The 20,500-nt window shown below is 39.2% G+C and overlaps 10 protein-coding genes and 1 non-coding gene across 11 annotated transcripts; 6 read left to right on the top strand and 5 right to left on the bottom strand.

The window, feature by feature from the left end:
* Positions 1-194: 194 nt before the first annotated feature.
* PIF1 (DNA helicase PIF1) lies at positions 195-2,774 on the top strand (the record flags this gene model as incomplete). Its single annotated transcript, XM_018367076.1, has 1 exon — positions 195-2,774. The coding sequence occupies one exon, from the start codon at positions 195-197 to the stop codon at positions 2,772-2,774; it is 2,580 nt and encodes an 859-aa protein (XP_018220010.1).
* A 258-nt stretch (positions 2,775-3,032) lies between these two features.
* MFT1 (Mft1p) lies at positions 3,033-4,220 on the top strand (the record flags this gene model as incomplete). Its single annotated transcript, XM_018367075.1, has 1 exon — positions 3,033-4,220. The coding sequence occupies one exon, from the start codon at positions 3,033-3,035 to the stop codon at positions 4,218-4,220; it is 1,188 nt and encodes a 395-aa protein (XP_018220009.1).
* A 298-nt stretch (positions 4,221-4,518) lies between these two features.
* Positions 4,519-5,286, bottom strand: RPS1B (40S ribosomal protein eS1; the record flags this gene model as incomplete). Its single annotated transcript, XM_018367074.1, has 1 exon — positions 4,519-5,286. One exon carries the CDS (start codon positions 5,284-5,286, stop codon positions 4,519-4,521), a length of 768 nt encoding a protein of 255 aa, XP_018220008.1.
* A 591-nt stretch (positions 5,287-5,877) lies between these two features.
* Positions 5,878-6,615, top strand: TEM1 (Ras family GTPase TEM1; the record flags this gene model as incomplete). Its single annotated transcript, XM_018367073.1, has 1 exon — positions 5,878-6,615. One exon carries the CDS (start codon positions 5,878-5,880, stop codon positions 6,613-6,615), a length of 738 nt encoding a protein of 245 aa, XP_018220007.1.
* A 185-nt stretch (positions 6,616-6,800) lies between these two features.
* On the bottom strand, positions 6,801-9,578 carry ORC1 (origin recognition complex subunit 1; the record flags this gene model as incomplete). Its single annotated transcript, XM_018367072.1, has 1 exon — positions 6,801-9,578. One exon carries the CDS (start codon positions 9,576-9,578, stop codon positions 6,801-6,803), a length of 2,778 nt encoding a protein of 925 aa, XP_018220006.1.
* A 698-nt stretch (positions 9,579-10,276) lies between these two features.
* Positions 10,277-11,386, top strand: SMA2 (Sma2p; the record flags this gene model as incomplete). The annotated part of the gene is made up of 1 exon (XM_018367071.1): positions 10,277-11,386. One exon carries the CDS (start codon positions 10,277-10,279, stop codon positions 11,384-11,386), a length of 1,110 nt encoding a protein of 369 aa, XP_018220005.1.
* A 577-nt stretch (positions 11,387-11,963) lies between these two features.
* Positions 11,964-12,752, top strand: ERV41 (Erv41p; the record flags this gene model as incomplete). The annotated part of the gene is made up of 1 exon (XM_018367070.1): positions 11,964-12,752. The coding sequence occupies one exon, from the start codon at positions 11,964-11,966 to the stop codon at positions 12,750-12,752; it is 789 nt and encodes a 262-aa protein (XP_018220004.1).
* Positions 12,753-12,871: 119 nt separating this feature from the next.
* Positions 12,872-14,266, bottom strand: ITT1 (RBR-type E3 ubiquitin transferase; the record flags this gene model as incomplete). The annotated part of the gene is made up of 1 exon (XM_018367069.1): positions 12,872-14,266. One exon carries the CDS (start codon positions 14,264-14,266, stop codon positions 12,872-12,874), a length of 1,395 nt encoding a protein of 464 aa, XP_018220003.1.
* Positions 14,267-14,643: 377 nt separating this feature from the next.
* POB3 (FACT complex subunit POB3) lies at positions 14,644-16,308 on the bottom strand (the record flags this gene model as incomplete). The annotated part of the gene is made up of 1 exon (XM_018367068.1): positions 14,644-16,308. One exon carries the CDS (start codon positions 16,306-16,308, stop codon positions 14,644-14,646), a length of 1,665 nt encoding a protein of 554 aa, XP_018220002.1.
* A 278-nt stretch (positions 16,309-16,586) lies between these two features.
* On the bottom strand, positions 16,587-18,341 carry DAK1 (dihydroxyacetone kinase; the record flags this gene model as incomplete). The annotated part of the gene is made up of 1 exon (XM_018367067.1): positions 16,587-18,341. The coding sequence occupies one exon, from the start codon at positions 18,339-18,341 to the stop codon at positions 16,587-16,589; it is 1,755 nt and encodes a 584-aa protein (XP_018220001.1).
* A 1,930-nt stretch (positions 18,342-20,271) lies between these two features.
* On the top strand, positions 20,272-20,343 carry DI49_4020. The gene has a single exon. It is a non-coding gene; the product is annotated as a tRNA-Arg (tRNA).
* Positions 20,344-20,500: the final 157 nt, after the last annotated feature.

Raw genomic sequence — 20,500 nt, 5'->3', positions numbered from 1 at the left:
TCCACATACTAACTATATAAACAAGTATTTAGCTTTTAAACATGGTATAGATGGAAGAGAAGGCAGTTTCAACGTTTAATAAACTGGTATATTAACTTATTGCATTTAAACCGGGCATTTTAGTAACTGTCATTAGCTCGATCTTTTCCAGCTACACTATCCATTGAGCGACTTGCTTATCTGTGTCAACATACATGCCCAGGTGGACAAGGCCCATATTGAATCACATTTTACCGAGGAGGCCATTCATCCGCAGTTTCAACAGCTTCCTTTTACTCGAAAACACATCTCACTCTAGGCTATCGTTTTCCATGAGCAGTCGAGGCTTTAGATCTAATAACTTTATTCATGCACAACTGAAGCATCCATCCATACTTTCAAAAGAGGATTTAGATCTGCTTTCTGATTCAGACGATTGGGAAGAACCCGAGTGCATACAGCTAGAAACTAAGCAGCCAGATAAAAACAATCCTATCATAATAAATGATGATATTCTAGCAGTAAAAAAACCCATGATGGATAAGAATGTCATGAATTTTATCAACAAGGACAATTTCTCGTCTTGGAATGATATACCCAAACCTAGTATAGCTAAGCCACCACAACTGGCTCCTGAGAACTCATTTGAACAGAGCAGTCAAAAAAAGTCAGAGTCGAAAGGCTTCAAGAACCCGTTAAGACCAACGTTGAAAAAGGAACCTTCCTTTGAGGAATTTCAGAATAGTTTTTTATCCCAAGAGAGAAGTCTGGAAATGATAAACGAAAACGAAAAGAAAAAAATGCAGTTTGGGCAAAAAATTGCTGTTTTAACTCAAAGGCCAAGCTTTACTGAGCTGCAGAACGACCAGGAAGATAGTAACTCGAATTTTTCCAATAATGTGAAGATTAAGATACCGATTTGTTTAAGCAAAGAACAAGAAAGTATTATCAAGTTAGCCGAAAACGGGCACAACATTTTTTATACAGGTAGTGCTGGTACAGGTAAATCCATTCTTTTGCGTGAAATGATTAAAATTTTGAAAGGCCTCTATGGGAGAGAAAATGTGGCGGTCACTGCATCCACAGGATTGGCCGCCTGCAACATTGGTGGTATAACTATACATTCGTTTGCTGGGATAGGGTTAGGTAAAGGTGACGCAGATAAACTTTATAAAAAAGTTCGTCGATCTAGAAAGCACTTGAGGCGTTGGGAAAATATTGGCGCCCTAGTTGTCGATGAAATATCGATGTTAGACGCGGAACTTTTGGATAAACTAGACTTCATCGCCAGAAAAATACGGAAGAACCATCAGCCCTTCGGTGGCATTCAACTTATCTTTTGTGGAGATTTCTTCCAGTTACCACCCGTATCCAAAGATCCTAATAGACCAACCAAGTTTGCTTTTGAGTCTAAGGCCTGGAAGGAAGGTGTCAAAATGACGATCATGCTGCAAAAGGTTTTCAGACAGCGTGGAGATGTAAAGTTTATTGACATGTTGAATCGGATGAGACTAGGTAATATTGATGATGAAACAGAACGAGAGTTCAAAAAACTTTCAAGGCCATTGCCAGATGATGAAATTATTCCAGCGGAACTTTATAGTACTAGGATGGAAGTCGAAAGGGCTAACAACTCTAGATTGAGTAAACTACCAGGTCGCGTACATGTGTTCAATGCCATCGATGGTGGTGCTTTGGAGGACGAAGAACTAAAGGAAAGATTGTTACAGAATTTCCTAGCCCCAAAGGAATTGCATTTAAAAGTAGGCGCCCAAGTTATGATGGTGAAAAATGTAGACGCCACTTTAGTTAATGGATCCCTTGGCAAAGTTATTGAATTTATGGATCCAGAAACATACTTTTGTTATGATGCACTAACAAATGACCCATCTATGCCCTCGGATAAATTAGAGACATGGGTTGAAAACCCATCAAAAATAAAAGCAGCAATGGAAAAGGAACAGAATGATATGGAAGAAAGTGCAGTAGCTAGTCGAAAATCTTCGGTAAAAGAGGGTTTTGCTAAAAGCTCTACAGACGAACGTGTCTCTCCATTAGATTCCTCGGTTTTTGATTTTATGAAAAGAGTTAAAACAGATGACGAAGCTGTATTAGTGAATATAAAACGGAAGGAGCAGCTTATGCAAATGATACACCAAAATTCTGCGGGAAAACGGAGATTGCCTTTAGTGAGATTCAAAGCTTCTGATATGAGCACCAGAATGGTTCTTGTTGAACCAGAAGACTGGGCCATAGAAGATGAAAATGAGAAGCCGTTGGTATCTAGGGTTCAACTGCCGCTAATGCTTGCCTGGTCATTATCGATTCACAAATCGCAAGGTCAGACACTTCCAAAAGTCAAGGTTGATTTACGTAGAGTATTTGAAAAGGGCCAAGCATATGTTGCATTGTCTAGAGCCGTTTCAAGAGAGGGTTTGCAAGTTTTAAATTTTGACAAAAGTAGGATCAAAGCACACCAAAAGGTGGTTGATTTCTATTTAACCCTATCTTCAGCTGAAAGTGCGTATAAACAGCTTGAGACAGATGAGCAAGCAAAGAAAAGAAAATTAGATTATGCACCTGGTCCTAAATATAAGGCTAAATCCAAGTCAAAGTCAAATTCTCCAATACCCACATCGGCATCGGCCCAATCGAACAGCGGCATTGCAGCCATGTTACAAAGGCATAGCAGAAAGAGATTTCAACCGAAAACAGACTCAAACGATAATCGAGCTCGTTCATTGGTGGCCGACAAACGTAATCACCAAGACACAGAGAACCACGTTCTAGAATAAATACATAAATAACTCACTGACTACATAAATAGTAAACTGCTAAAATAACCAAGCCAGCGTAGCGCATATTCCTATTATCTAATGCGCTTTTTTTCTTTACTAGTGTGTTTTCTATATTTGATTATTTTTTCCCATTAATATTCATGCTATTATTTACCAATGAAACTTTTCGGGTAAAGAAAAGTAAAACAGAATATGCACTAGATACAAGTGTTACCAGATAAAAGATTGCAAGTAGAAACAACATAGGATCCCATTATGCCTCTATCTGAAAAGCAAATCGACGAAGTCAAGACCAAAGTTTATTATAGTGAAGTAGACACTCCCTTTAACAAATATTTAGATATTCTAGGAAACGCAACTAAATTGACAGAGAGCATTATAAATGGTAGATTATCCAATGATGAAAGTAAAGCTGAGGCTCTGACTAAAGAGAATATTTCAAAATTAAAAGAAAGCGCACAGCTTCGATTTTTGGGCCTGCAATCCTCAATCGATACAAAGAAAGCAGCAGATGAAAATTGGGAAACATGTCAACAAGATACCCTGGCCAAATTGGAAAACTTAGGAGCCAAATTGCCTGAATTAAAGAGTATCCATAGCAGGCTGCTTCTACGTATTGGAAAATTGCAAGGTCTTCACGATTCCGTAAAAGTAATCAACAGAGAGGTGGAAGGTTTATCAGAAGGGCGTACAAGTCTCGTTGTAACACGCTCGGAATGGGAGAAAGAGCTTGGTGGTGATTTGGTTAAGTTTTTAATAAAAAAGAATTACTTGAAACTGGTTGATTCGGAACTAGAAGGGGGCGGTACAGAAGAGAGATATCGTGTTTATGATGATTTCTCTAAAGGCCCAAAAGAATTAGAAAGTATCAACACTTCCATGAAGTTGGATATAGATAAAGTGAAACAAGAAGTGTCATCCTATAAGGAGAAGTGGCTAAGGGATGCAGAAATATTTGGAAAGATTACATCAATTTTTAAGGAAGAACTTTTGAAAAGAGATGGCTTACCCATCGAGGGAGCAGGAGAAAATAATGATGACGATTATGAATCCGATGAAGATGAGGAAAGGAAAGAAAGATTCAAAAGGCAAAGATCGATGGCGGAGATGAACAGAATACAGTCTATGGATGAAAAAGAGGAAAGCGGCCATGAATATGATGACCAGGACGATGAAGAAAATGAAGATGAGGGTGAAGGTGATATGGAAATGGACGTTGAGGAGTCAAAAGAAGATACAGAAGTTGGTGGGGAAAGTAGCCAACAAGAAGAAAACGATCGTCAGAGCATTGGTGAAGAAACGACACGAGGTACCGAAGACTTTATAGAAGACCAAGATACGATCAGTGAAGCGGTGGAGGCAGGAAACGACCAGCTGGCTGAGAAACGTGGCGGTAGTGGAAGTGATTACAGTGCGTCTTCGTCTGTCGAAGAAGCAAAATGAGCATATAACTAGCACTTAGCATGTACCTTCTTACTGAAATAGGAAGCGCATTTTTATACAGACATATAAGAGAGGAATCTAACGTCCAAGAAAAGAACAAAGTCAAAGTTGGAAATCACCAGCTATAAGAACAGTGTAGAAAATATTTAGAGCAAGAGGAAGCTGTTTTGCGGGATTTACCTTCTTTTGTTACTTTTTTTGACTTTAGAAATAATTAATAATTATATTAATAATAAAAAGAGGAAACATATTAATAAATTGTGTACATGTCAAATCTTATAATTTATATTTATTTTGTTTACACAGTTTCCAAGACTTCATCCTTGAAACCAGAAACCTTCTTACCCTTTTCTTCACCGGAACCTTCACCATGCAAAGCCATCAAAGCACCAACGTCGAACTTTGGTTGTTTCAATAACTTGACCTTTCTAACATGGATGTTTTGTAGTGGAAAGATGTCCTTGGTAGCGTTTTCGATTTCCTTGTTGATAACTTCTGGAATCAACTTGGAAGTCAATTGGGCCAAAGTGGAGTTTTGGACTTCTCTGGTCAAGATTTCAGAAATGACCTTTCTGATAGATCTGATGTGAGAAGATTGAGCGTAAGAGTGTCTCTTAACTTGGTTAGCTTGCTTTCTGGTGAAGGCAATAGCAAAGATTCTCAAAACGTAATCATCGGAAGTCTTAACAGTAACGTTAGCTTCGATCAAAGTTTGCCATTTTCTGACCATGGATCTCAATTTGTCGGTGGTGAAGTCCATACCGTGGAAGTTGGTCAACAAGTTCTTACCTTGAACTTCATCAACTCTCAACTTGACCTTTCTGAAAGAGTGGTCTTCAGAACCTTGCAAGTCAGCCAAACAAACTTCGACAACTCTACCCTTCAAGGCATCGGAAGCATTCTTCAAACCAGTGGACTTGTTAACTAAAGTCTTACCAACATTTCTGTTTTCAAAAGTGGATGGGGCTTTGATGTCGAACCAATCCTTTCTGGTAAATGGGTCTACGACCCTCTTCTTCAAACCCTTCTTACCTCTGGATAGTCTCTTATTCTTACCAACAGCCATGATTAGTGTAGATCGGTTTTTTTGCTTGGTTTTCTTAAATACGAATTATAACTAGTTAAGTTTAAATGCTCTAACACTCACATATATCAAATACCACTACTAACTATACATTGAACTAGCTAATGAGACCATCAGTATCATGGAACTGTGACAACAAGCGTGGCGATCGGCGTTCGGCCTAGACATTTCCTTCCGTAGGGGCAGCTTTACGCTGACTCGACTCCACTTCCCCCTAGCACCCCGGACTAGCCCTTCCCGAACCGTCTGGCGGATTTTCTATCGTAGACTCGGAACCTGCTGCTCTCATTTTCTTTCAAAAAAATCTTTCATAATTCTCATTTGAAAATTTCAAAAAAAAAACGAAAATAATGTACAGATGTTGTTGTGTGTGGGTCTACAAAAATGGCAGTCCTTAATTAGGGATAAAAATGAAAAATCAAAAGGTAAACATTAAAAAGAACCCAGAAGGGAAAAAAAATGGAGATTAAATTATGGATGATTGACTTTGGTGGTAACTTTTGGAGAAAAAATAGACGTTGAGTAGGCACTTGGTTGTAGAAAAGGCTGAAGAGTGAATCGAATTAGGGTATAATGTCTACACCAAGCACCGGAGGAAATGGTTCTATCCCTGCAGTACGGAATCAGGTAGAGGTTCAAGTGGGACTAGTAGGGGATGCGCAGGTCGGGAAGACGTCGTTGATGGTGAAGTATGTTCAAAATATATACGATAAAGAATACACGCAGACGCTAGGTGTGAACTTTCTAAAAAGAAAAGTTAGCATACGCTCAACCGATATTATATTTTCCATAATGGATCTGGGAGGACAGAGGGAGTTCATTAACATGCTTCCAATTGCGACGGTGGGGTCCTCTGTGATCATCTTCTTGTTTGATTTGACGCGTCCGGAAACGCTGAGCTCGATAAAGGAGTGGTATAGACAGGCGTATGGGCTGAATGACTCGGCAATCCCCATTTTAGTGGGCACGAAGTACGATTTACTCATAGATTTAGACCCAGAGTATCAAGAACAAATCTCGAGAACGAGTATGAAATACGCACAGGTCATGAATGCACCGCTGGTGTTTTGTTCTACAGCCAAGTCTATAAACATTCAAAAAATTTTCAAAATTGCATTGGCCAAGATCTTTAATCTGACGTTGACCATCCCGGAAATTAACGAAATCGGTGATCCGCTTTTAGTATATAAGCACCTAGGTAGCCAGCAACGTCGACATCATAGTAGTAGCCAGGATAGAAAGAGTAATAACATGAGAAACTCCTCTTCTTCATCCTCCTCGAAGGCACCTTCGCCCGGTGTCAACTCATGAAGGGAACCGCACTCGCACATCAGTGCGAAAGAGGTTGCGCATTAGCATATTTAAAAAAGGATGATACAATGGCCTCAGGGGCAATATAGAAAGTATGTACGTTCATAACCTGCTATGTTTGAATGAATGCACTAATATGTAGGTATGTATGTATATGCAAGGTAAAGAATTAGAAAAAATAGGATCTATAAACTTCTCAAAGTCTCATCTTCCTTCATGGCTCTCTTCGCTTCTTCTACTGATATGTTCAGCTTAACACAACATATTCTATCGTTCTGCATGGTTTGTTTGAACAAGATGCCTGCGTCAAGCAGTTGATTGAGAATGAAATCCCATGATATAATTCTCAGTTGTTCAGATATATTTTCACTTCCCTGTTGGAACAGCGTTTTTGTTATTTCCAGAACAAACTTGTTGTTACCATTAACTTCAATAAGTAGCTTGATCTCATCGACAATGTCACCCAGCTCTTGTTCTTGGGATCCATTTTTTTTCATCAAGTTTAGTAATGCGTAAATAAATAGCTTTGCCGTGAATGAGAGTCTTGTCATAAATGTAATCGCATGAGAGTTCAATGTCTCGTTCAAAGCTTTCATGACGTGCGTTATGTGAACTGTCTGAACTTCATCGTCGTCTTCATCGTCATCATCTTTGTTGGCTTTGTCGTTTGCGACAAGATCTTCGTCTTCACCATCATGCATTTGACTATAATCTTCATCCTCAACAACCATTTTACCATCGTAACCGTAACCATGTTTAGCCATGTAATGTTTTTCTGCGATTTCCGCTGCCCTCTTACAAACTTTTAGGGCTCTTCTTGCGTCACCGCTGACACTTGCTACTTTTCTCGAAGCGATTTCAATGGCATCGGGACTCATTCTTAAACGAATTTTTTTTACATTTTCAGGTAATGTTTGTTCTACTGTGGCGTCATTGCCGACTGAATCCATTAATATTGCATTACCAGTCTTTATATCGACATAAAAAAATGAATCGTTTAGTCCCTTAAGCCTTAAATCAATAATATTCTTTAACTCTTCGTGAGTATACCCAGTGAACATAATTCTGGTGAATCCAATTCTCGATGTAACCTTATTACCTAGCTGACGTTCAGGTAAATCCATTGTATTAGCCACTGCGACCACAATAAGCTTAGCGTTTTCGTAAGTAGTCCAATTGAAGAAATTATACATAATATCTTGGGATTTTGTCACCATTGCATCAAGCTCATCCAATAAGACCACGATCGTTTTTTTCTTATCCTTGGGTACCCTTTTGAAATAAAATTCTAATGATTCCATTGATGCCGCCCATGTCAACCTTTCACCAGAGACTTTGTTCCATAAAGTTTCGTAACAATCTGTAGGCTTTACCATTTTTAATCCATTTATCTCCWCATAAAGAAAGTCCGGTAATTCTTGTTGTGCAGAGGACGAAATCAACTCTTTCACAACCTCCCTTACGGTCAAAGTTTTGCCCACACCGGGGGTACCAGCTACATATATAGTGGTAGCAGAGTCGGATTCAATTGCGCTGTATGCACTTAAATAAATGGAGGCAAATTCATTTTCCCTAGCTGGCAAGTAATCTTGGAAATTTGTCGATTCTAATATTTTTTCTTTGACATACGAGGAGTTTAACTGTTTCTTGACTTTGGAAAAAATTGTCTCCACAATTTGATGTTTTTGGGTAGTTTTTAATTTATTTTCAAAGCTCGATGCTGTTAATTTTGATGAGCTTTCATAAAATTCCGGTAGTGTGGTTAAATCAGGAATCGCTGCAATAGATTTGAATCTTTTCGAAAAGGGGGTATACTTTTTTTTAGCTCTAGCGACATTTTTTTTTGTGAATTTCCTAATCACTGGAGTGTTATTCGCACGGCACGAAGATATCAGTAACATTTGACGTGGCTTGTTGGGATCCTTAGGTTTACGGCCTCTCTTTTTCGGCGCTTGTTGTGCCAAAACGTCCGCATCATCGTCGATTAACTTTACCTTACTTTGCCTTGATGACTTCCTACGAGAATTCCCTTCTTCTTCTTCATCTTCCTCCTCCTCTTCTTCCTCCCCTTCCTCCTCTTCCTCTTCCTCTTCTTCAAGTTCGTCCGCTGATACCTCATAGCTACTCATATCTTCATTACTCTGAACATTATCCTCTTTATCCGACGAACTTTGATTATCAGAAAGTTCTTTATCATTATCGCTATTATCTTTATCATTTGTATTTGCTTCCCCTGTTTGATCATCTGAGTTTTGAGCAGCTCGAGAAGTTTTGCTTTTCTTTCTTCTTGGTGACCCTGTCTTGGTTTCTCTTCTTTTCGATGGCAATGTCAGGTCTTTCAAATACTCTTGGGCCTCCTTCGGTTCCAGCTTATTTACATAAGCGTTAATATCCTCGATATTAATATTTACAAACTTATCACCGGTCGGCTCACAGATATAACGAACCATAAAGTCTTTTTCTGTATCGATACCATCCTTCATTTCATTCCATTTAGTCTCATCTACGATATGGGCAACCCTGATAAAATTTGAAAGCTGCAATTCGGCTAATTCCGCAGTTAAATATAGTTCATTTTTATTTGCACTTTCAGAAAACTTCTTGTTATAGTAGCTCAGGGGACGATTTAGTATGTTGACAACAGGATTAAATTGTCTGTAATGAGCTAATGGGTTGACTTCGAACCATCTCAAATAGGTGAGAGCCCACAATTCGACTACGTTATTCAATGTATTAAGCCTTAACTCCTGGATCATATAAACAGAGTATGTCCCTGCTGCCTCATTATGCATAACAACACTATCACCACGGCCAATTTTGGTTCCATCAGAAATTCTCTTTAGGAAATTTTCAGTTCGAGCACCCCTTCGGCGGGATCTTTTCTGGCCTCCATCGATTATATTCCCTTGCTCATCAGTTGTTATGATCTCCCAGCCTTGGAGATCCTTTAGTGTTTTTGCCATGTCAATGATGCTTATATGCGTTCAACAATGAATATAAAAAGCCAAAATAAGCAGTGTACGGTCGCTCTTGAAAGGTCAGAAGCTTAAGTTTGCTGTCTATATATCTCTTCTAATTGCTCTATTCCATCTCTTTTCAATGTTGTTGTTTTTGATATTTTCGATCTCGCTATGCCAGCGTCAGTAAAAAAAACCGAGGATACAAAAAGTTTAATACGTGTAAAAGCAATAGCTGAAGCACAATTTTTGGTAGGATTTCAGGTTCTGAACTGTCATTTTTTGGGGATTGAAAGTTACTCTGAGTGACTCTGGCATCCTTTGCTGTAGAATATTTTTTTTATCCGTGGCACCCAAGAACAGTAAGGAGGTGTACGCATGTAATTAAAACCCTTTGGTTGCGAATATCGCATTTCAAACCGTAGGCCTATTTAATGCCTTTGGTGGTAATTGAGGTATACTCTACGCTACTAAAATTGCCTAAGTAGGAATGCTCCATTTTTTTGTCCTTTCTTCTTTATTTTTCTTGGTAAATTATGGAACATCCTGTTTTTGTGTCATCCTCTATGAGTAACGATAAACTAGTGTATCCGATAGTGTGTTTCAAAATATGCGACTTTAACATTGCCTTTAGTCAAGACTCAGGGTGATAAAAACACAACGTGCTATATCTATATATTACTTTCCAACAATAAGAGACGAGTATGTTTTTCCCCAAACGATTGATTGTATGGGCGGTCCTTTTGGTTTTAAGCTTATCCCAATTTTTACTCTATTTGCCAACTACGACATGTACAACAAGTAAAGGGCTTCGACTATGTGCCCCACAGTTTACTATAACTGTCATTGGGGGATCAAACACGGCTAATGAGTTTATTGCAAGTGTAAGAGAGTTTTTAAGATTGATTTCATACCTAACGATTGACATGGGTTGGTCAAATGAGTTAACCGATCCAAGCGTATATGAGGATGAAAATTTAGTAGACACGTTTCAACCTGATAAAGTCTTTGAGCTTAATTATTTTGGGTTTTGTAAGCGGAGTAATAGAAGTAAAATCTACTGTACTTCAAATGAGAATTACGGGATGGACGTACTTGAAGTACTGGTCCGGGATGTTGGAATCCAATTGGGTAATATTTCTACAACACGATCGAATGAAACAAAGAAGTTTGGTGACTCTCTGGTGTTAACGTACCGGTTGGCACTGACATCTATTCGAGATTTCCTGAAACATGACAAACATAGCGGGAACGCTCTGTCAAAGGCCTTGATTGGCTCACCTGATCCTAATGCAAAGGATCAATCGCCAACAAAAAATTACTTGAAGGGGGTTAATCTGGCATATATATTAATGGTGTTTAACGGCATGGTGTTCTACCTTGCCGTCTTAGAGATTATAGTCGGATTCCTCAGTATCTGCGTCGTGTCGGCCTTTGGAGGTGCTCTCAGCGTTGGAAAGCGCCATCGCTTGTTTCCTATCCTTTTGAAGTTTTCAAGCTCAATATTAGTAACTCTCTCTACCCTGACGTTATTATGTAACGTCATATATTTGATTGCACTGAAAACTTTGGAACCCGATGACGTATCCGTGGTAGAACCGGACCGTTCTCTCCCGCATACTACAGGTTGGGAATTGCTGCAAGTTAACGTGGGAAGCGGGTTCATCGTGGGGCTTGCCAGATACGCTATTCAATGGGTACTACTGCTACTTGCATTTCTTGCGGCAAACCATTACAAGGCCAAGTCCAAGAAGTCTGATAAGTGCACAGAGGACGAGTCTATCCCCACTTCTCCCGATTCCATGGAGAAATGACTTTACCAGAGACCCTTCTTACTACAATAAATCTATAAAATGTATAGGAATATACACACTTTTTTAGTATTGAACATTTTACGCATAACCATTATTTTTCACTCGGCCGAGTCTTCGAGAAGATGACAATCACTACTTAATGATATTTAGCAAAAGAGATGTTCATTCAACGTAGTCTTGTCAGCAAGCAGAGGTAGGAACGCCAAGAGCACACGATGGCAGGGTTAAAGACATTTGATGCGTTTCGTATGTTTTATAGTTTTTTTGAAGTAGGTTGCTTCACTTTCTTTCTTTTCTATTTGTTTTTCTTTTTCACTAACAGTTATGGAAATCCAACCTTACAGCCAAAACTGAGGAACAGTACAAGAAGAAGTCGACCAAAGGTGGTCTAACCTCTTTGCTGACGTATCTTTTTCTACTATTTATAGCATGGACAGAGTTTGGTGAATACTTCGGTGGGTATATCGACTATCAATACACGGTGGACAACCAAGTTAGAGATACCGTCCAAATTAACATTGATCTATACGTTAATACTAAATGTGAATGGTTGCACATCAACGTCAGAGACCAAACAATGGATAGAAAGCTTGTATCGGAGGAGCTGCAGTTGGAAGACATGCCCTTTTTCATTCCTTATGACACGAAAGTTAATGATTTTAATGAAATCATTACACCCGAATTGGATGAAATTCTGGGTGAAGCTATCCCAGCAGAATTCAGAGAAAAACTAGATACCAGAGCATTCTTTGATGAAAATGATCCTATGAATGCACATCTTCCAGAATTCAATGGCTGTCACATATTCGGATCCGTCCCAGTGAATAGGGTTAGTGGCGAACTTCAGATTACAGCAAAGGGTTTAGGTTATTTGGATTCACGTAAAGCGCCACTGGAAGATTTGAACTTTGCTCACGTCATCAACGAGTTGTCGTATGGTGACTTCTACCCATATATCGATAATCCATTGGACAACACTGCCCAGTTCAACAAGGATGAACCCTTAACTGCTTATGTCTATTACACATCCGTTGTTCCAACACTTTTCCAAAAATTAGGGGCAGAGGTAGATACAAACCAATATTCCGTTAACGATTACCGTTACTCGAGTAAAGATGGTAATACTAAAAGGGTGCTGGGCATTTTTTTCAAGTACAATTTTGAGCCATTGTCCATTGTTGTTTCCGATGTTCGTTTAAGCTTCGTACAGTTTTTAGTCAGATTAGTGGCGATATGTTCGTTTTTGGTCTACTGTGCCTCATGGATTTTCACGTTTCTGGACATGGCTCTAATCACCGTTATGGGACCCAAATGGTCATTGCGCTATCAACCAGATGCTAAATCTAAGGGTATTTTAGATAGGTAGCTCTATAAAGAGGAAAAATTCGATGTTTGTACAATAATGTTCCCATTTACGTCTATTTAGTTTTTATGACAAAGTATATATGAACTGGATACTTAGAAGTGAAGGTGAAACAAGAATCTTCAAGTTTCTGCACCGGGCATACCCTCAAATAATCGTCCGTAACAACCTGAAAATCTTTCTCTGAAATGTTCGTAGGGGTCATCGGGATAAAGCAAGTCTCCGCAAATAAAACAGAATAATGTTCCACACACTCCGCATTTCATTTTATTGCAGCCTTCACTCCTCTCCACAACCACTCTACATTTAGGGCACCTTTGTAAGTTCGAGCCTTCCTCTTCAATGGCCAAATTCAACATCTCGTCAGCAATATAGTCATTGGCTTCCAATTCTAACACTCTCCTTCCATATTTAACTTCCAGTTCACGTTTTCTTTCGATCGAAGTATCAGTATCGTTTATATACTCTTCGATAATGCATCTTGAGATTGTAACTTTCTTACCGCATTTATTGTTATAACCATGCCAGGCATGCAAACAATCAAAACAAAATACAAAATGGCATTTTTGACACTGAACCATAGTATCGTCAAGGTCCTCCTTTATGCACCATTGGTCACACCTTCGGCATGTAACGCAAGCGTACGGACAATGCTTTGAAAGTTTTGTAGCTGCCTGGTTATGAAAAAGTCTCTCATATCTTTCACATAGTTCTGTGTCAATGAGCTTTCTTAAAAAGGAAGCTGGAATCAAAGGCGTAAATAGAATTTTTATCATCTTTGCATAGTTTTTAAAATTATCCAATTTTAGTTCCGTATATTCACATTCTGGACATCTCACGCTTAATATTCGGCCTTCTTCAATCATTGCAGTAAAATAAGATTTAGCACATTTCCTGCAAAGAAAGTGATCTGCATCTTTATTCTGGCATGGTAATTTTATCATTCTGATACCCTTTTCCATCTCCATACAAATGCAGCAGTGGTAGTTAGACCTACTTATTTTTTCAAGGGTAGCTTTTTCACTTATCTCCTTGAATATTTCATACTGTTCCTGGGTCACACATTTTTTTACATTACCAGGAAACAGTATTCTAGCTGTGTCATCTATAAAGAATCCGAAGATCAGAATTAGAATTGATGTAAACGAATCCTCAAACTCCGCTTTCGTGTCTACAGTCTCTTCTACAAGTTCTAACACTTTATCGATCAGCATCTTCTTTTCGTCCACTGACATCCACAATGATTTGACGTCCATAATAACACACTGTCGAATGTCTGGATATCGACGGTAATATATTGTAAACTCTAGACATTCATTAGACAAATTTGATAGTAGCAAATCTTGCTCGCCGAACTTAATACTTATATCGTTTAATAGGGATATCTTGAACGGCAACTCACCACTCATTAGGTGCGGAAATTCAGTACTGTTATTCCCTCTCTCCAACTTCATATCCAGCTCCGGGTACATATCTTTTAATAATCCCAAATCTTCTTCAAACTGAGTCACAGCCATTCTTTCTCCACTCCATTCATTAGCTTCCCTCTACTTATTAATTTTTACTGTAACTCACACTATATTTACTTTCACCAGAAGTCATAACGGTAAATGTTAATGTATTTGTTTTTACGGTCCCTTATACTGACTGTTTGTCATTTTTTCATTAGTTCTACAGAAGGCGAGTGTTCTCAGAATTCAAACAAAATAAACCAGATCAACAAAATATAAATAATTGATAAAACAAGAAATGCCAAGGTTTAATTTATAATACTTTAGATGTATTTATATTCTTGCGTTTTCTTGTCTACAACATTATGTTAATGTTTCTTCATATATTTGTTTTTCTTTATACAAAACTAATATACTTTAATTACACACACTGGAATTACTATCTACTCTACTTTAGGCTTTTTGGAAGGTCTTTCTTCATCATTGTCACTACCTTCTTCTGCATCACTTAATGCTGCATCTGAATCGAACTCTTCCGCAACTTCTTCACCGTCATTATCGGAGCTGGCTTGGAAATCTTCATCTACAGATTCGTCGTCTTCACCAGCGGATCCCATATTAATATCTTCCTCGTCACTGTCTGAACCCAAGGCGGTTTGTAGTCTTTCTTGCACGTCTCTGTCTTCATTCTTCACTCTCAAATTCTTAGACTTTAGAAAATGCTCCAATAATTGTTGCTCTTCCTTGCTAATGTTGGCAAAAGTTGTGGAACCCCTGTTCGAGCGCAATACTACTTCCAAATCAAATGTCCTTGACGATGTAGAGGTTTGTCCTGCTCTTGAGATATTAACCATACTTACATCACTGAATGGTATGTACAATGTTGGTTTGGTTAGGAAGAAGAACGCGTTATCCAATGGGTATAAATAACCTTCGTTCGCCTTAAAGGAACATGAAACAGCACACTGGTCATACTTAGATTTGTACTCTCCAGGAACGATAACCCTACGATCAGTCAAACCCTTAAGTACATGACTTATTACTATATGAGTTTTGGCATCATACTGCTTCTTTAATTTATCTTTGTAGTTTTCTTCATAATCTTCATCTTCCAAATTTAATTGAACTTCAGTTTCCTCGTCCTTTTGAAATTGTAAAACAAGAAAGGGGTAAGTGGTTTGACCTTGACGTAAAGGCGGTTCAATGGCCAAGACTAGCAAGTGATGAATGTCGTCTGCTTTTGGTAATGAAACGATTCTTTGGATTTGACGATGCTGTAACTTATATTCATAAGTTTTACCTCTAAGCCTGATAGAGTGTTTGTAGATATCAATATCGTAACGGCCTCTTGGAGTGGTGAAAAAGACATCTTGGAATGAGACAATTGCGTCACCAGCGACTTCGCCAATATCGGCCTTCTCCTTTAACTCTTCGTAAAACGCTTCAGCCATGCTTTTCTCCTCCACTGCTTTTTCCGCGTCTTCTCCTTCGTCACCATCCTCTTTCTTGGGCATGACTCCATCGCTTGGATCTTCCTTTTTGGTCATATTTTCGTCTACGTTTGTTTGAATTACACCTGGAACGTAGAATCTCATCTCCACCAGTTCATCACCAGCCGGTTGATACTCTTCATCCTGGATATTGAACTCTATCCCCACTTCGTTCTTAGAAGTCAAGTTTGTATTATTTATTCTGGCGTAAGGAATTTCAAAAGTTGGTTTCCCATTTAAGGCAAAGACCATTTCATTTCTAGCCAAATCAGTCTTACCCCAATTCCAACCACGCAATGAATGTTCCCTTTGCTCGACTTGAATATTGAAACGACGGTGAAAGTCGTTCTTGATCAGGTTATAATCATCCTGAGAGAACCCATCTAGTTGAATAACACCTTGATTTTTCGTACTTATCTTCAGTTCGTAGCCTCTACAGCCCCTGCTCCATTGGATGGTAGACAATTCTGTGGCTGGTAATAGGAATGGTTTTCTTGCTTGGTTGGCTGCGGAACCTCCGCTAGTGCTAACTTTCCATCCTAACCCAGAGTCAGCAATACGGAATCTACCACTGAATTTGGACTGGTTCAAATAAATTCTATCAAAATCGGTACTCATGATTCTTTTTCAACTCGATAGGTCGCGCTACACTTCTTAAAAATATCTTTTCCAAACGATTCATAACTATACCATTTCGCTACTAAATCTGCCTTTCACGTTAACATTTCAATATTTTATTGCCATATTTCGCGTTGAGTCGGGTGATGATGCCGTTTTGCGTGATGATAATACCGTTAGTAGAAAAGACAAAGGCAGAACAGAAAAAAAAGAAAAAAAAGATATTTTTAGTGTATATATGTCATAATTGTCTTGGTACGTATTCGCAAGGTATTTGCTTAGAAGGCACTCTGAACCCCCTTTAAGAACTCACATAAACCAACTGCGCCAGGATCTTCCACTTTAGAGGAGTCGCCGACATACGAGGCTCTACCGAATTTGGCTTCGAATGTTGCAGTAGACTTAGCGCCTTCTTCGGCGGCTTGAACGGCCTTGCCGAAATCCTTGGATGCAGTGAATTCCTTGATGAACGGTTCCAAAGCATCAATCATGGTGGATGAGCCCTTTCTTGCCTTTGTATATTTATATAGAGTGTCAAGTGCAATCTCAAGCGATTTGGCCACGATATCCTTAGTGACAGGTTCGTCCTTTGACTTGCAGACTTGGATCAACCCGTGCGAAAAACCAGACAACAGGATAGAGTAAAGGCCACCGGAAGTACCACCCATTGAGCCTTCAATGAAGTCTGATATTTGGGCAACGGCTTGAGATAACGCATCCTTTGATAACTTGTCTAGGTTGTCAGTGATGCCTTTAACACCAGCCACTAAGGTGTAACCACAGTCACCATCACCAACTTGGTTGTCTAATTCCGTGATGTGTGGTTCGCTCTCGATAACTTGTTTAGCACCACTCTTCATCCACTTGGCAAAGGTGTCAAAGTCGTAGGTACCAACCGCCTTTGCTGTAACTTCGTTATGTAACAGATCCTCGTTGACAGATGGTGCAGGAGTATTTTCGAAATCAGAAATTGGCCAGCCTGGTGCGTCTGTATAGGCGTTCAACAAATCCAATACTGACTTGACTTCTTGAAATTCCGATTGTAATGCTTTTGTTGCCTTAGTTGCATTCAATAATGTTATACTGAAGCCGTTACCGTTAAAGGATGTCATTACAGTACCAGCAATCGTTTGAACTGGTGTTATGTTATAGGCTTCCTTTAAAAAGTCGGTAGTCTTGGAGGCAATAGAAGTGATGATGAAATTAGAAATACCACCCAAGTTGTTGATCAATAAGACAACTTCATCATCTTTGTCGAAATCCACGAAGGCTCTATCCTCGTCGTTTGGATCCAATAACTTTGGTAGCATGTATTTGGAAATCAAGTCTTCAGTAGAAGGAATTGGATCCAGGACTTTTACACCAGGTTCATTATGAATACCCATACCTAGTTCCATTTGTTTGTCGTTTAATTCGCTTTCGAATTTTCTGCCAGGAACTTTACAATGGTCCAAGGAGGAACCGATGGTCACCAGGTTATCATTGATAATCTTGGCCACTTTAGCAGTACCATCCAACCCATATTTACTAGAGTACGTTTCGGCAAAGGCACCCACAATTTTATGAACTAAAACGGTACCCGCCAATGCTCTTCTTCCAACCATACCACCTTTAGCTCTGCCAACTGCAACATCATCGCCGATGACAGCGACACGACAGTTGATACCTAAGGCTCTGGCCCTTTCAGCAGATAGACCAAAATGCAAAACGTCACCAGTGTAGTTCTTAACAATCAACAAAACACCAGAAGCGTTCTCATTTACCAATCGAATTGCGTTTAGAATCTGCTTTGTAGAAGGGGACGCAAATATTTCACCGACAACGGCACCACTCAACATACCCTTACCAATAAACCCAGCATGTGTAGGTTCATGACCACTACCACCACCGGAGATCAAGGCAATGTTCTCTGATTGAGTCTTCCTGAAAAGGATTTTCTCTTCAGGCACTAGGGTTATAGAAGGATTAGCGAGGGCAAACCCCTTAAGACTGGAATTGACTGGGTCTGAAACCTCGAACGATTTGGCTGACATTTTAACGGCCTACTTTAATGATGTATGGTTGTCTTAAATCACCTGCGTGACAAACCTGCGTATCCAAATGTTGTAGCGAGATCGAAATGATTTTCTCCTTATATATTATTCATCAGCTAAGTCGAACAGCTCGCGAAGTGGCCTCTCCCTCAAAATGACGCAGTTGGGAGTAGTTAACCTTTCTCCTTAGATGGCTAAACCGGCAACTACGTCTTCCGGGCCAGATTCACACTTCATTGGAAGCGCCCTTGGCACGAAGGGTTCCTTTTAGTTTACGCCTGCTTAAGCCGATGTACCTATGTATGTTGAGAAGACTCTCTAACTTGCAATTTTAGTAGAGCGGGAACCAACAATTCAACGGGCACTAACATATGACAAGTAGAAACGTTCAAATGGCTACAGAGGGGGCAACTGCGTGGCTTGAAACTAAAACACAAAACGCCATGTCTCTCGCAACGTCACCCACCAATGATTACGGGCAATAGCGTTACATCAATAAAACTTCATGTAAACTAATCGCATTGTACTATATCATCAAACTGCTCCTGAGTTTCATCATTGATATAGACTTGTAGTAGCTGCTGCTAATGAAGTCCCTAATTTTACTATTACTAGTACAAGTTTAAGTCAATACCACTCCAGGTAGATTAAATCAAGTATACCACACGGAGCCGGGACCGCTGAAGAAGTTCTTTTACTTTATTATTTCATGAGTACATGCGTATTCTGTTCACCAATTTGTGTTTRATAGGACACATTAAAATATTGAATACTAATATGTATATGCGGTGTATTATATTAAATGTCTTTTTGGAAGAAGGTCGTTACGAAATTAGGAGCGAGCCAGCCCTCAACTGCCTCGCACATTATGCTATTCAAGCCGATTTCTTGTATATATGGTACCACAATCACTTAAGCATGAGCTATCGCATTTTCTGATTTAAGTACAGTCATAGAGCCACCAGTTTGAGATTCCATGAAATCTCGTCTTACCATATCAACTACGCTCTCTGAAAGATCGTAGGCATCGCTTGAATCACAGACATAGCCTTTCCTAACACATTTGTAGATACCGTGAATGAAGCTGCTTCCGTCTATGTCAAACTCATTAAAAATATTATAGCAAAAAGTTCCAGTGCTTCCACCCTTCCCGGTGCCATTAATTATCAACCTCCACCAAATAGCAATGAATAAGGAAATTAATAAAGCAAAAAAAAACATGATCAACTCCAGGCTTGTACCAATCTACACAGTATTTTGGTCTATTTTGGTCTTTCATTTACTTTCTATCTTCTCTTCTCGCGGTTAAAGTAGACAATTGGTCGCCATGATGAGCAGCCACAGTTTCTTCAGTTAATATGTCAGCGTTTTCAGTCAATATTTGAGTGTTTTCGGCTTTCATAATTGGAATTATGTCTGGTGCACTTGTTTCTCTTCTTGGTAAAGGTCTCATGGTCCAAACTATCCCTATTCTTTTGGAAAAAAATGGCCTTCATCATTACACGAGCAGCCATGATACTTGCTATTACATGGAACCGTACCCTTCAAATCGAGGCAACATGTAGTGACTGCATCCATTTTAGTTATGGTGTCAATTGGTCTAGGAGGCGGGACACATGTTAAATAGTAACGGATATAACAATTATAGCCGAAGTACAAATCTATCAATGTGCTTGAAATGAATCAATATACACTATACAGAGATTAGTAGCGATTATATCGTAGAACATGAACCTTGCCTAAATATAAAAGCACACGAAAAAGTGTTTAGATCCGGAAATTCTGCGCTTCCATCCCTTGGTTATAGAAAATATAAGATAAGTGGTTCAAGTTTACAACTAGCTTAACAGGGTCTTTCTTGAGATCTTCATGAGTGCTTGAGAAGTGTGGGTATACTCAATTCATTCTTAAAAAAATTTCAAGAAATTAAGCTCGCGTGGCGTAATGGCAACGCGTCTGACTTCTAATCAGAAGATTATGGGTTCGACCCCCATCGTGAGTGCTTTATTTCTTCATTTTTTTGCTTCTTGTAGACAAACTCAGCTAAAAGCCCACTGAACGTATAAGTGTTTCCTTAAGTATACAATATTCTTGCAGAGGATGTTTTATTTCCAATCATTAGGCCTAACCGTTCAACAGATACTTAAATGGTCAAAACA

The sequence above is a fragment of the Saccharomyces eubayanus genome, chromosome XIII, assembly GCF_001298625.1.
Source record: "Saccharomyces eubayanus strain FM1318 chromosome XIII, whole genome shotgun sequence".
NCBI lineage: Eukaryota > Fungi > Ascomycota > Saccharomycetes > Saccharomycetales > Saccharomycetaceae > Saccharomyces > Saccharomyces eubayanus.
This window is presented reverse-complemented; position numbering and strand designations above follow the sequence as displayed.